This window comes from Carlito syrichta, unplaced genomic scaffold (genome assembly GCF_000164805.1).
Source record: "Carlito syrichta isolate Samal-C Ts95f unplaced genomic scaffold, Tarsius_syrichta-2.0.1 Scaffold304602, whole genome shotgun sequence".
NCBI lineage: Eukaryota > Metazoa > Chordata > Mammalia > Primates > Tarsiidae > Carlito > Carlito syrichta.
Window position 1 is genome coordinate 981,886 of NW_007248698.1, and position 14,308 is coordinate 996,193.

At 48.5% G+C, this 14,308-nt stretch overlaps 1 protein-coding gene across 1 annotated transcript; it reads left to right on the top strand.

The window, feature by feature from the left end:
- The first annotated feature begins 2,493 nt into the window (after positions 1–2,493).
- Positions 2,494–10,651, top strand: BANF2 (barrier to autointegration factor 2). The gene is made up of 2 exons (XM_008060393.1): positions 2,494–2,619; positions 10,504–10,651. Exons 1-2 carry the CDS (start codon positions 2,494–2,496, stop codon positions 10,648–10,650), a joined length of 273 nt encoding a protein of 90 aa, XP_008058584.1. The 3' UTR covers position 10,651.
- The last annotated feature ends 3,657 nt before the right edge of the window (positions 10,652–14,308 follow it).

Below are 14,308 nucleotides of genomic sequence, written 5' to 3' on the forward strand. Positions count from 1 at the left end.
AAAAAACTTTTTTTTTTTTCCAGCCGGGTCTCACTCTGTCACCCAGGCTGGATGGTGGCATGATCATGGCTCACCGCAACCTTGACCTCTCGGGGTCAGGCAATCCTTCTGCCTTAGCTTCCTGAGTAGCTGGAACTGCAGGTATGCGCCACTATGCCTGGCTACTTTTTTGACTTTCTATAGAGAGGCGGTCTCGCTATGTTACCTAGGCTAGTCCCGAACTCCTGGGCTCAAGCGGTCCTCCTACCTCGTCCTCCCAAAGTGCTGGGATGACAGGTATGAGCCGCCATGCCTGGCCACATTAAATTCTTAAGGGAGTTGAGCTGCCAAAGAAAGTGGCCTCTGTGGCTTAAGACTGCCGGTCCCTCAAGGCATTTCCTGAACCTGCACCCACAGGAAATGGGACCCTAAAACAGTGACTCTTCTGGGAAGGTAGCAACCCCATGCCCACCCAGATATTAACAAGACAGGGAGACACCCTCAAGATCAGAACTGCAGGCTGTCATGTTGCCTGACCAAGGGTCTAGCTTTACTACCAGGGCAAAGAATCTTCAATATTTCTCCATCCAGCAAGATATCATGTGTGCTTCTGACCAATGACCACCAAAAATGTTTCCCAGTCTCCTCTTCCCAAATGGAAATTCTTTTTTTTTTTGAGACAGGGTCTCACTCTATCATCCCAGCTGGAGTGCAGTGGCACGATCATAGCTCACCGCAGCCTTGACCTCCTGGGCTCAAGTAATCCTCTCCTCTCACTCAGCCTCCTGAGTAGCTGGGACTACAGGAGTATGCCACCACACCCAGCTAAGTTTTGTATTTTTTTTTTTTTTTGTAGAGATGAGGTCTCACTATGTTGCCCAGGCTGGTCTCAAACTCCTGGGCTAAAGCGATCCTCCTGCCTCGGCCTCCTAAAGTGTTGGAATGACAGTCATGAGCCACTGTGCCCAGCCTCCAAATGGAAATTCTTATTGTTGATGTCCTTGGCTTTTTTCTCTCCAGTGTCGCTGGCTATGTGAATGGTGGTAAGCTTCAGAATCTAGTTGATAGCTACTTCCAGACATGATGGAGAGTATGATGCAGTTCCCAAAAAGATATGGCCTTGAATCTGGATCCAGGAGCTGGACGAATCACAGGACTGCCTTGGGGGAAGGGAGCCTATTTCATCCAAATCGCCCATCCCAACAGCTCTGCCCCAGACCCCAGAAGCTGCCCACTTCTGTTGACTCTTGGGTGTTTGGACACCCAATGAATCATACCCGGCCTATTTTTGATGATTTCGTAAGAGAAAGAGAGTGAGTGGGTGTTGAATAGCCAACAAGGTGCAGTGGGACATGAGGATCATTGCACATAATAATCTCGAGTTTATTCGCATGACTGTACCTGAACTCACTGCCTCCGTGATTTAGGAGAAGCTAACTCTACTCCCAGGTCTAGGACAAGGGCAAAGGGCTGACAGGAACCTCACAGAGGGGATGCCAGGCAGGTTGTATCTGTAGACATTGGATGAGGCATCCGCTTGGCACTTCTGAGACACGTTCTTTCTTTCTTCCTTCTGGAGTGGAGTGATTGGGGCATATGCATGCTGGGGCAGACGTTTCACCACCATGAGGAGAATCAACCAAGACTGAAGCCAATACCAACAGGGAAAGCCTGAAGGATCTTCTAGAAATGGAACTGCTCTGTGCCCACCCTCAGCCCTGGACTTTGGAGTCATATAATGTCTTCATTACTATCTGAGCCAGTTTGAAGACTTTTCTGTCATTTGTAGCAACCAACCAACTACGACAGAGTGTGATGGATCCTGAAATAAAAATATGGTGGAAGACTTGGGTGGTTAAGAGAGTGGGTTAATTAGTCAAGAGAAGCAAATGCTTTAGGCATTTGTGGGGGAGGAGGAGGGGGAAACCCGCCACGGTTCTTTTTTTTTTGAGTTGGAGTCTCACTCTGTCGCCCAGGCTGGAGTGCACCCGCTAATGGCCACAGCCTTGACCTGCTGTGCTTAGGCAATCTTTCTGCATCAGCCTTCCAAGTAGCTGGAACTACAGGCATATGCCACCATGCCCAGCTAATGTTTTTTGTTTGTTTGTTTGTTTGTTTTTTTAGAGACAAGGTCTCGCCATGTTGCCTAGGCCGATCTTGAACCCGTGGGCTCGGGCAATCCTCTCGCCTCAGCCTCTCAAAGCGCTGGGATGACAGGCGTGAGCCACCACCCCCAGCTCATCGCAGTTCTTGACAATGATTTATTTGGCTCGTGTGTCACCAGGATGATGCTTCTCTTTGTCCACCCAGGTGGGAGCGGAGGTGTAAAGGTCTTCAGTGCCGGGTGGCGTGCCTGGCATTTAACGGTCCCGGGGAAACGTGAGATGATGGAAGGAGTTCTGCCATCTGTTGTCCAGGGCCCCGGCAGGCTGAGGGAGCTCACTGACATCCACGCACACGGTGAGCAGGTGGGTCCCAGCTAACCCTCCTCCCTCCTCTCTACCTTTGCAGGGCATGGACCACATGTCTCCCAGGTTGAGAACCTTCCTCTCTGAACCCATCGGAGAGAAGGATGTCAGCTGGGTGGACGGGATCAGCCGTGAGCTTGCCATCAATCTGGTCACCAAAGGTTTCAACAAGGTAATTGGTTTTTTTCTTCCATCTCCAAATTATCTTCCCCTTGTCCTGCCAGATGGCAGCTCTTGCCACATGTCCCCGTGAAGGACCATCGGAGGGCAAAGCTGCCAATTGGAAGGATGCCACATGCTTGTGTGTTCCTGACCCCACACGCTCAGACAGCCTCAAGGGCCCACAGACGATGGGCAAACGGACTCGCTTCAGCTCAGAGCAGCTGCGCCGGGCATGGTTTGCTGGGTGTCCAGACACTTGGGGGTCAACAGAGGTGGGCTAGCTGCCGGGGTCTAGGGCAGAGCTGTCAGGATGGGTGATTTGGGTGTCTTTCTCACCCCACTAAGGGACCACAGAGTCTCTCTTGCCCCTGTCAGGACGCCAGTCTGGTAGTGGTAGGTGGAGAAACAGCCTCCAGGGTCTACGCCAGTGTGAAGGGATGTGAGTTATTCTATGATGTCCGAGAATGACCTCAAGGATCTTCAGCAGAAGCTGAACGTTCTTTTCTATGCAACTGTTTGTTTTTATGGGGCTATTAACAAGCTGCATGGGCTGGACATGGTGTAATCCTGTAATCCCAGCACTTTGGGAGTCTAAGACGGGAGGACTGCCTGAGCCCAGAGTTCGAGACCAGCCTAGGCAACATAGTGAGACCTTGTCTCTACAAAAAAACTCCAAAAATAAGTTGGGTGTGGTGGCGTGTGCCTGTAGTTCTAGCTACTTGGGAGGCCGAGGCAGAAGGATCAGGGTGAGCCATGATCGTTCCACTGCACTCCAGCCTGGGTGACAGAGTGAAACCCCAACCTCCTCTCCCCCTCAAAAAAAGCTGCTTGGAACTTCAGGAGAGAAGGAAAGACTGTCTCAAAGAAAGAGCACAGACTTGGGAGACTGGGAACTCACAGATCCTCGCACTCAGTCAGGAGAGGCAGCAGCTGGTGGTTCTGCAGCCAATTCCCTTCAGTGTTCCATGTCAGTCTGGGCAGGGCACTCATGCCCAAAGAGGCTGAGTCCTGCTACATGCATGGCTGGTGATTGATTTGGTCTGCACCCAGATCTGAACTATCAGTGCTGGGATTTTCTGATGGACCCACGGTCAAATATTCCGAACACACCCCAACCCTCCAACCTGTTCATAGCCAATAGGTGGTATTGTCAAGAACTCTAGCTCTATAGTGGAGGTAGATTTGAGGCTCTCTCGTGATTATAAAAGAGATAGGAACATTTCCTAGGGAACATATTTTAAATTAAACATTCCTTTTGTGACTGGGGGCGGTGGCTCACACCTACAATCCCAGCACTTTGAGGGGCCAAGGCAGGAAGATTGTTTGAGCCCAGGGGTTCGAGACCAGCCTGGGCAACATAGGTAGACCTTGTCTCTACAAAAAATAAAAAATCAACCAGGTGTGGCAGCCTGTGCCTATAGTCCCAGGTACTCAAGAGGCAGAGGTTGAAGACTTGCCTGAGCCCAGAGGTCCAGGCTGTGGTGATCTGTGATCAGGCCACTGCGCTCCAACCTGGGCAAGAGAGAGAGGTCCTGACTCAAAAAAAAAAGTATTTTTTGAAAAAAATAACTGTTGTTTTTACTTCCTTGTTGTGGTGAAACATACCTAGGGAATGCATACAGGTATGAAGGGTTCAGCTCCACGAATTTTTTACATATACCTACCTCCATCCTGTACTCACCATCCAGATCCAGTGATCAGACACCTCCAGAATTCCAGGATGTGCCCTGATGCCTCTTCCCAGACAATACCATCCCCTCTCCCCAGACACCAGACACTGAACACCGTTAATTTTTTTCTTTTTCTTTTTTGAGTTGAGGTCTGACTCTGTCACCCAGGCTGGAGTACAGTGGCACCATAATGGCTCACTGCAGCCTCAACTCTGGGCTCAGGCGATCCTCTTGCCTCAGCCTCCTGAGCAGCTGGAACTAAAGACACACTCCACCATGCTCAGCTAGTTTTTCTTTCTTTCTTTTTTTTTTTTTTTTGTAGAGACAGGGTCTCACTTTGTTATCCAGGCTGGTCTGAAACTCCTGGCCTCAGGCAATCCTCCTGCCTCGGCTGTAAAAGTGCTGGGATTACAGGTATGAGCCACTGTGCCTGAGAAGCCACGGTGTTTTGAACCCGAAATGACTGAGGGAGATTGGATTTGCAGCATTGTCACTGGCTGAAAGTGGACACGATGACTTAGCCAACAATGGTGAAGAAAAAAATCAGAGAAGTGACTCAATGATGTCCATTCAGCAGGGCACCGTAGTGACAACTGAACATTTGAATGAGTGCAGACGAGGGCCAGCAACCTAATTTTCAGGGCCTGAAAAATAAAAATAAAAAATTCAAATGTATTAATGGGCATGTGACTTGTGCCTATAATTCCAAGTACTCAGGAGTCTGAGGCCAAGAGTTTGAGACCAGCCTGGGCAGAGAAGCAAGACCCTATTTCTAAAAAAAAAAACAACAAAATTTAAATAGCTGAGCACAGTGGCATGCACCTGTAGTCCCAGCCACTCAGGAGGCCGAGGCCGGAGGATTTCATGAGCCCAGGAGGTCAAGGCTGCAGTGAGCTATGATTGTGCCACTGCATTCCAGCCTGGGTGACAGAGCGAGACCCTCTCTCTTAAAAAAAAAAAAAAGAATTGTTAAAAAGAAATTTACTAAGAATTTCAAGCTGGGCTTGGTGGCTCAGCCTGTAATCCCACGCCTTTGGGAGGCCAAGGTGAGTGGATTGCCTGAGCCCGCAGGTTCGAGACCCACCTGGGCAACTTGGCGAGACCTCATCTCTACCATAAATCAAAAATCAGCCGGGCGTGGTAGCGCACGCCTGTAGTTCTAGCTACTTGGAAGGCTGAGGCGGAAGGATTGCCGGAGCCCAGCAGGTCAAGGCTGAGGTGGCCAGGAGCGGCCACTACACTCCAGCCTGGGCGACAGAGTGAGACTCCAACTCAAAAAAAAAAAAAAAAGAATTTCAAGATGGCAATAGTAGATCATTAAACCAAGTCAAGGGCTCTTCTGAGTGCCAAGCTCTGTGTGGCAACACGGGTCACATACAAGGGAACCCGTCCCTGACTACTATTTAGCAAGAAGTAGATGGCAAGCAGGAGGGTGGTTCCTCCCCTGCTTGGGCCAGGCCCTGGTGGTAAGCCTCACTGTTTGCTCTTGGAGTTGAGGGGCATTCTACCCTTGATCCCCCATCTTGCTGACGCGGGAAGGAACGCACCTCCCTGGTTTGGCGGTGGCCACTGTCCAGGACACTGGGAGGACAGGACATCTGCCTGGGTTCCTACGTTTCTATGTCACCTTCCCTGCAGCTGAGTTTGTGGTCTTTGACCCAAGGAGAAAGGGGGAAGCATCTTTTCTGCCTGGTTAGGGGCTTTCTGGAACTGGTAGAGAGACCAAGCTGGCATCTGGCAGGGCAGTGATGGGAGTCCAAGACGCCAGCTCCCCTGAGGAGCCTGAAGTCATCGGGGACAAAGCAGAAGGCAGACCAGCCTTCCCTCCTGCCCACCAGACAACGCCGGAAGACCCAGGGAAGGCTGAGGAGGGAGTGTCAGGTTGCGTCTTGGCTCTAGAGGCCACGTGGCGAGTCAACACTCCTAGATTTGTGGGGACGCTGAGGCTCTATTCCCAGGCCAACGGGTGCCAGTGGGGCTGCCTCTGAAATGGGCAGACTGCGGGCAGCTGGGACGTGTCAGGTAGTGCAGAGGAAAACAGGAATCTTGACTTCTCTGAGTCTCAGTGTCTCTACCTGGAAAATGGATGGGGTGGGCACATGTGAAGACTGGGTGGATGGAAATGTGCCAAGTGCCTCCAGCAGTGCATGAGTAGCAGAGGAAGAGCTGCCTACCATCCTCTGTGGCTATGAATGTTCTCTCTCCGTGGACAAAGCTCTGTGGTTCTTTTTCCTGTTTTTTTATTCATCTCAGCTCCTCCCACAACCGGTGCATCTGGCTCAATGAACATGCAGTAAATGGTCACTTTTTCAAACATTGTTTCAATGACATCTCAAAGTTTGGTACAGGGGGCTCACGCCTATAATCTCAGTCACTAGGGAGGCTGAGGCAGGAGGGTTGCTCGAGGCCAAAAGTTCAAGTCCAACCTGGGCAACATAGTGAGACCCCAGTTACCAAAAAAAGTAAATAAATAAAAGATAATAAGCAGCCATGCATGGTGGCTCACGCCTCTAATCTCAGCTACTCAGGAGTCAGGCAGGAAGATTGTTCAAGGCCAGGAATTCAAGACGCCTGTAATCCCAGCACTTTGGGAGACTGAAGTGAGAGGATTCCCTGAGTCCACAGGCTTGAGACCAGCCTGGGCAACTTGCTGAGACCTCATCTCTATGATGAGTCAAAAAATTAGCTGGGCATAGTGGCACGCGCCTGTAGTTCCTGCTACTTGGAAGACTAAGGTGGAAGGATCACCTGAGCCCAGCATGTCGAGGCTGTGGTGGCAGTGAGTGTGCCACTGCCCTCCAGCCTGGGCGACGGAATGAGACTCTGACTCAAAAAAAAAAAAAGGATGATGGTGCCCGGGTGTGGAGACTCGTGCCTGTAATCCCAACACTTTGAGAGGTAGAGGCAAGAGGATTGCCTGAGACCAAGGGTGTGAGACCAACCTGGGCAACATGGTGAGACTTCGTCTCTACAATAAATTGGAAAATTAGCTGGGTGTGGTGGCACACACCTGTAGTTACAGCTATTTGGAAGGCTGAGGTGGAAGGACCACCTGAGCTCAGCAGGTAGGTCACCCTAAGTCTGTCACTGTACTCTAGCCTGGGCGACAGAGTGAGACTCTGACTCAAAATGAAAACAAACAGTAATCAAACAAGATGATTAAAGTAGCAGCTCAAAATCACCACAAAACCTTGACTTTTTTTCACTTTTCAACAAATAGACCATGACTAAAAATAAAAAACCCCAAATCCAATACTTGGGTACACTTTATGCCTGGGATTTGACTTTTATTTGATTTCTCTTTTTTAAAAAAACTTCCCTTTAGTGAAGCTGAAGTTTGCCTTATTTTGCATAACTGAGAGTAAACAGACACCAATGGATTTTCCTGGAAAGGGTCCAGAGCCTGGAGGCGTGGGTGGACACTGGTTCTCTGTGGCTCCAGGTTGGAGGGCCCCAAAACCAACTCCAAGTATCCAGAAGTCTCTCAGACACTTGGGTAATATATGACCAGGTGGCCTTCAGAAGTCCGTTTCTCCACATGGTCGTCACACCCTGCCAATAATGGTGTGATCCAATTGCAAAAGATAAATGATGCTGGACTCTGTGGCTCCCAGCCCTTTGGGAAGTGGAGGCGAGTGGACTGCCTAAGCCCAGGGGTTTGAGACCAGCCTCGCAAATTGGCGAGACCTCATCTCTACAATTAACAAAAAAAAAGAAAATTAGCCAGTCATGGTGGCACGCTCCTGTGGTTCCAGCTACTTGGAAGGTTGAGGAGAAAGGATAGCCTGAGCCCAGCAGGTCAAGGCTGTGGTAACTGTGAGCGTACCACTGCACTCTAGCTTGGGCAACAGAGTGAGACTCCAACTCAAAAAGAAATGAAAAGCCTTATGGGGGGACAGGAAGTTGGAGAACTAGAGAATGCCCTAGAAATATGAATCATGGTGCACTGAACGTCTATCTCATATGCATTTCCCCTCCAGAGACTCGGGAGGAGAGAGCCCGGCAGGGTTGAGCAGTCCTGCAACTCTCTATGCCCCTTCCGCAGGGTACATCTCCCATGAGGAAAGAGGAATTTGCATTTTTGAATGCTCTCTCACTTAATGCATGAATTTAATTTGCAGGCCAGGTCACACAGATGTGCCTTAACTGAGACCTGGGTTCTGTGGGTTCTGACCTCAGGTTATGAGAGTTGCCTGAGCTCACACAGCTGGTGTGCAAAAATAAATGGATGCTAAGAATGCCATTTATCTGCCAGCCCCACGTGCAGTGGTTCTCAGCCAAGGGAAATTCTTTGCCCCCAAGGGGACATTTGGCAATGTTTGAGATACTGATGATTGTCACTGATAGGGTGGTAAGGGTATCTAATGGGTAGAGACCAAGGAATGCTGTAAATACACTACAATGCACAGGACAACCTCCTATAACTCAGCATTATCCAAAATGTCAGGCTGGGCGCAGCGTCTCACATGTGTAATCCCAGTACTTTGGGAGGCCAAGATGGGAGGATCACTTGAGCCCAGGAGTTCGAGACCAACCTGGGCAATAGAGGGAGACCTTGTTGCTACAAAAAGTTTCAAAAACAATTAGTCAAGCGTGGTAGTGCATGTCTGCAAAGTCCCAGCTACTCAGGAGGCTGAGGCAGAAGGATTATCTGAGCCTGGGAGATCAAGGCGGCGGTTGTGCCACTGTCCTCAAGTCTGGGCGACAGAGTGAGACCCCAACTAAAAAAAAAAAAAAATTGTCTATAGTACTAAGGGTTAGAAAGTCTGTGAAAGTTGCAGGACGAGAGCATCTCTTACTCCGTTTTGTGTGTGTGTGTGTGTGTGTGTATGTGTGTGTGTGTGTGTGTGTGTGTGTGTGTGTTTCAAAGAGAAAAACACTACACAGAGGCCTTAAAGGAATCTCATGGGTGCCCTAACCCCTCATTCCCTACTCAAAATGTTGGTTCTGGGCCAGCATCAGCTGGGAGCCTGTTCAAATGTGGACTCCTAGGTCTCGATCCAGACTTGGACTTTCTGAGTCAGAACCTGCATTTTTTTCCTCTTTTCACTTTTTATTTATTTATTTTTACTTCATTTTATTATAAAGATTGAGGTACAAGTCAGGATTAGGTACATAAGTAACGTATGCACAGGTGAAGTTTAGGCCTCCAACCGGTCCTCACTTCCCCTGGTTTGGGACCAGATACCCTTTGTATTGTCACGTTCCCCGCCCCTCCTAGCAGTGTCCCGCGACTGCTGATCCCTCCCTTGTGCTAATGTGATGAACAAAAAAGACACCTGCACACACATGTTTAAGGAACCTGCGTTTTATTCTATTTTTAAATTTTATTTTATTTTATTTTTGAGTCAGAGTGTCACTCTCTCACCCAGGCTGGAGTGCAATGACATACTCATAGCTACAGTAGCCTTGACCTGCTGGACTTAGGCGATTCTTCCACCTCAGCCTTCCAGGTAGCTGGAACTACAGGCATGCACCACCACACCTGACTAATTTTTTTTTTTTTTGAGTTGGCGTCTCACTCTGTCACCCAGACTGGAGTGCAGTGGCCGCTCCCGGCCACCGCAGCCTCGACCTGCTGGGCTCCGGCGATCCTTTCACCTCAGCCTTCCAAGTAGTTGGAACTACAGGCGCACGCTACCACGCCCGGCTGATTTTTTGATGTATTGTAGGGATGAGGTCTTGCCAAGTTGCCCAGGTGGGTCTCGAACCCGCGGGCTCATGCAATCCACTCACCTCAGCCTCCCAAAGTGCTGGGATTACAGGCTGAGCCACCGAGCCCAGCTTAATTTTTTTTTTTAATTGTAGAGACGAGGTCTCGCCAAGTTGCCCAGGCTGGTCTTGAACTCCTCTTGCCTCTGCCTCCCAAAGTGATGGGATGACAGGCGTGAGCCACCGCGCCCAGCCAGAGCCTGCTGCACTTTAACAAGATCCTAGGGAATTCCTGTGCTCCTTGAAATTTGAGAGGTTCATTCCAGGCTGGACAGGTCCCCAACCATCCCTGAGAGATGGACACTTAACCTGGCCCTCCATCTCACCAGAAGTCTGTCCTGCCATCGTTGTGGCCAAGTCAGGACTCTGGGGCTGACAGTCTTCCTGGAATCTGACCTATACCTTCCTTCTTTGATTTTTCCCGAGAGTCCCAGTGGCTGGGGGAGCAGGAATACATCTGAGCATGTGTCTGATGGCCTTCCCTGTGTTCTCGCCCACCTGTGCCCTCCCAGGCCTACATCCTGTTGGGACAGTTCCTTCTGATGCATAAGAATGAAGCCGAGTTCCAGAGGTGGATCATCTGCTGCTGTGGTGCCACGGAGTGGGAGGCCCAGCAGAGCTCCAACTGCCTCAAGGAGTGGTGCGCCTGCTTCCTGTAGAGTCGCTGCATCCCTGGGTAAATTACACCTTCTCTACCAACACCCGGGCTCTGAGTCCTTATTTGGGTTTTTAAAGACACGTGCCCACGGTAAAAAGTAGTTTAAGAATATACAAAAGGGACCGAGTACGGTGGCCCACACCTGTCATCCCACTTTGGGAGGCCGAGATGGGAGGATTGCTTGAGGCCAGGAGTTTGAGATCAGCCTGGGTCACATAGCGAGACCTATACAAAAAATTTTAAAAATTAGCTGGGCGGGTGGCGCGTGTCTGTAGTTCCAGCTACTTGGAGGCTGAGGCAGGAGAATAACCTGAACCCAGGAGGTTGATGCTGCAGTGAGCCGTGATGGTGTCACTGCACTCCAGCCTAGGTGGCAGAGTGAGACTTCAACTCAAATAATTAAATAAATAATAAAAATTTAAAGGGGGCAAAACAAGAAAAATGACCCCTAAACCCACCACCCAGAAACTGCAGTCACTCCTCTTAGAATACCACACCAGATATCTCTCAGTAAATATTTATATAAGAGAATGGATAAAGCCAGGCTCAGTGGCTCAGCCTGTAATCCCCCACCTTTGGGAGGCTGAGGTGAGTGGATTGCCTGAGCCCACAGGTTCGAGACCCGCCTGGGCAACTTGGGGAGACCTCATCTCTACAATAAATCAAAATGAGCCGGGCATGGTAGCGCGCGCCTGTAGTTCTAGCTATTTGGAAGGCTGAGGCGGAAGGATTGCTGGAGCCCAGCAGGTTGAGGCTGCGGTGGCCGGGAGCGGCCACTGCACTCCAGTCTGGGTGACAGAATGAGACTCCAACTCAAAAAAAAAAGAATAGATAATTCTATTTAAAAACAAAAATTAAATTGTAAGTCAGTGTATTCGTGATCAAGTAACGTATCACAAATGACCCCAGTGTGTGGCAGTTTCACACAAAAATAATATTACTTCACATAGTTTCTGAGATTCCTGAGAGTTGTGGAGCTGGCTGGTTCTTGTCTCAGGGTCTCTTAAGAGGTTACAAACTGTTGGCCAAGCTGGATGCAGTGGCCCACACCTATCATCCTGACACTTTGGGAGGTCGAGGAGAGAGGATTACCTGAGCCCAGGGGATCGAGACCAGCCTGGGCAACATGGTGGGACCTTGTCTCTACAATAAATCAAAAAATTAGCTGGGCATGGTGGCTTGTGCCTGTAGTTCCAGCTACTTGGAAGGCTGAGGCAGAAGGATCACCTGAGCCCAGCCGGTCGAGGTTACGGTGGCAGTGAGCGTGCCACTGCACTCCAGTCTGAGCAGCAGAGTGAGACTCTGATTCAAAAAAAAAACAAAACAAAACAAAACAAAAAACAAAACTGTTGGCCAGGCAGCAGTCATCAGAAGGCTGGGCCAGGGCCGGAGGACCCATTTCCAAGATGTCTCCCACCCTTGGCTGTGGGCAGGAGGCCTCAGCTCCTCACCAAGTGGGCCCCCCCAAAGGGCTTCTCATGGCATAATGTCCGGCTGGTGACCTGAGAGTGAGAGAGCAAGGAGCAACTGTGGTGTCCTTTATTGCCTAGTCTCTGATTTGTATAACTTCACTTCTGCCTTATTCTATTTGTCAGAAGCAAATCAATAAGTCCTTCAGTGGAGGAGAATTAAACTTTTGTGAAATAATATGATGATGTTTAAAAAAATTATCACAAGCAGGTTTTTAAGGTTTAATTTACATACAGTAAAACACTTTTTTCAGGTGTGCAGTTCTATAAATTTTGACAAATGTACCACCACTGTCAAGATGTAAGACATTTTTGTTATTCCAAGGAGCTCTCTAGTGCAAGGGTCTCCAACCCATGGCCCATAAACTGATACTGTGCCACATAGCAGGAGACAAGCAATGGGCCAGTGAGCGAAGCATCTTCTGTATTTACAGGCATTCCGCATCGCTCACATTACTGCCTGAGCTCCACCTCCTCTCACCTCAGCAGCAGCATTAGATTCTCATTGGAGCATGAATCCTATTGTGAACTGTGCACATGAGGGCTCTAGGTTGCACACTCCTTGTGAGAATCTAATGCCTGATGATCTGAGGTGGAGCTGAGGCAGTGATGCTAGTGTTGGAAGCGGCTGCAAATACAGATTAACATGAGCAGTGAAGTTTGACTGAGCAGAGACCATAGTAAATCAATTACTTACAGACTCCTATCAAAACCCCATCAGTGAGTTGGCAAGTGAGTTGCTGTACTTCAATTGTATAGCTACAACTGGTGGCAGGCTTTAAGTCAGAATCTGAGACTTACTTTGTACATGGCCTGACTGTCATTTTATTTACCACTTCTATCTGTGCTTCTTTGTTTGGTATGGTGAGTTGTATAATTACTTCACTATATATTACAATGTAATAATATAGAAATAAAGTACACGATAAATGTTATGTGCTTGAATCTCCCAAAACCATCCTTACCCCACCCTTAGTCCATGGAAAAATTAATCTTCCAAAATCAGTCCCTGATGCCAAAAAGGTTGGGGACCACTGTCCTAGTTCCTCTCTATAGTCATTCCCTCATCTCTCCCTAGCCCCCGGTTATCACAAACCTGTTTTCTGTCCTTATAGTTTTGACTTTTCCAGAAAGCCCTATAAATGGAATCACACTCCATGTCACCTTTTGAGATTGGCTTCTTTCACTTAGCATAATTCATTTGTGGTTGCTCTATTTTACAGGATTTTCAAACTCAAAAAAGTTGTATCAGATGTGGTTGGTGTCCAGCCCCTATTCTCTGGGTATTCACTGTTCTGGGAGAGTCCAGTGACCTCCCCCAGTAAGCACCTGCATGTCCCCTGCCTGAAGGTCTCTTTGGCTGCAGGAGGGGGACCAGCCCTCACACAAGGCAGTAGGAAAGTGGTAGATAGTTAACTTCTAGGAGAGCTTGCAGTGACAGATGGACAATGGTGGATAAATGCCCCAGCTTCTTTGCCTTCCAGGTGGAACACCTCTGAGACAGTCTCTTTATGCTCTCCGGTGGGGTTAAGCCCGTTGCTCACAGTGGTCCTCTGCTCTTGAACACCCCATTTGCTTTCTTTCTTGTCTTCCTGCTCCACTACCAGTGATTCCTGGGATCATCCCACCACCCCTACTTTCTAGAAAATATTCAAATTTTAGTCTCATGGTCTGTTTCTGGGAGAACTCAAGTGAAGACAAACATGTTGGAATTTAGTTTTATTTTAACAAAAGAAAAAGAGTGAAACTGAAAGAATTGCTAAAATATTCTGAGTTTTCTCCTGTATCCCCAGATATAGTGATACATTTCTAGATCAATTTCCTCTGAGTTTAGGAGTACTATGGAGGAAAACAGTAAGAGGTTGTTAGTATCATCAGGTTTATTTTAAACTCAAGTTTTCAATAATAGATGTTATGAACTCTTGCTACAAAAGTGAAAAGAAGTTGGCACTCATAACTTTTCTCCACTTCCCTCTCATTTTTATTGGTTTTTAAAATTACTTTTAATTCATCAAGGTGTATAGCTTTTACATTTTTCCCATAAGCATAATCCCTGCAGTTGTTTAGTCTTAGTTCTATATTTAAGAACCTATTATCAATCCTTCTTAGTATCATTTTAAAGATCATAGCTCAAGCATAAGCAAATTTAAAAGGACCAAAATTCTACCATGCACCTTCTCGGACCACAGT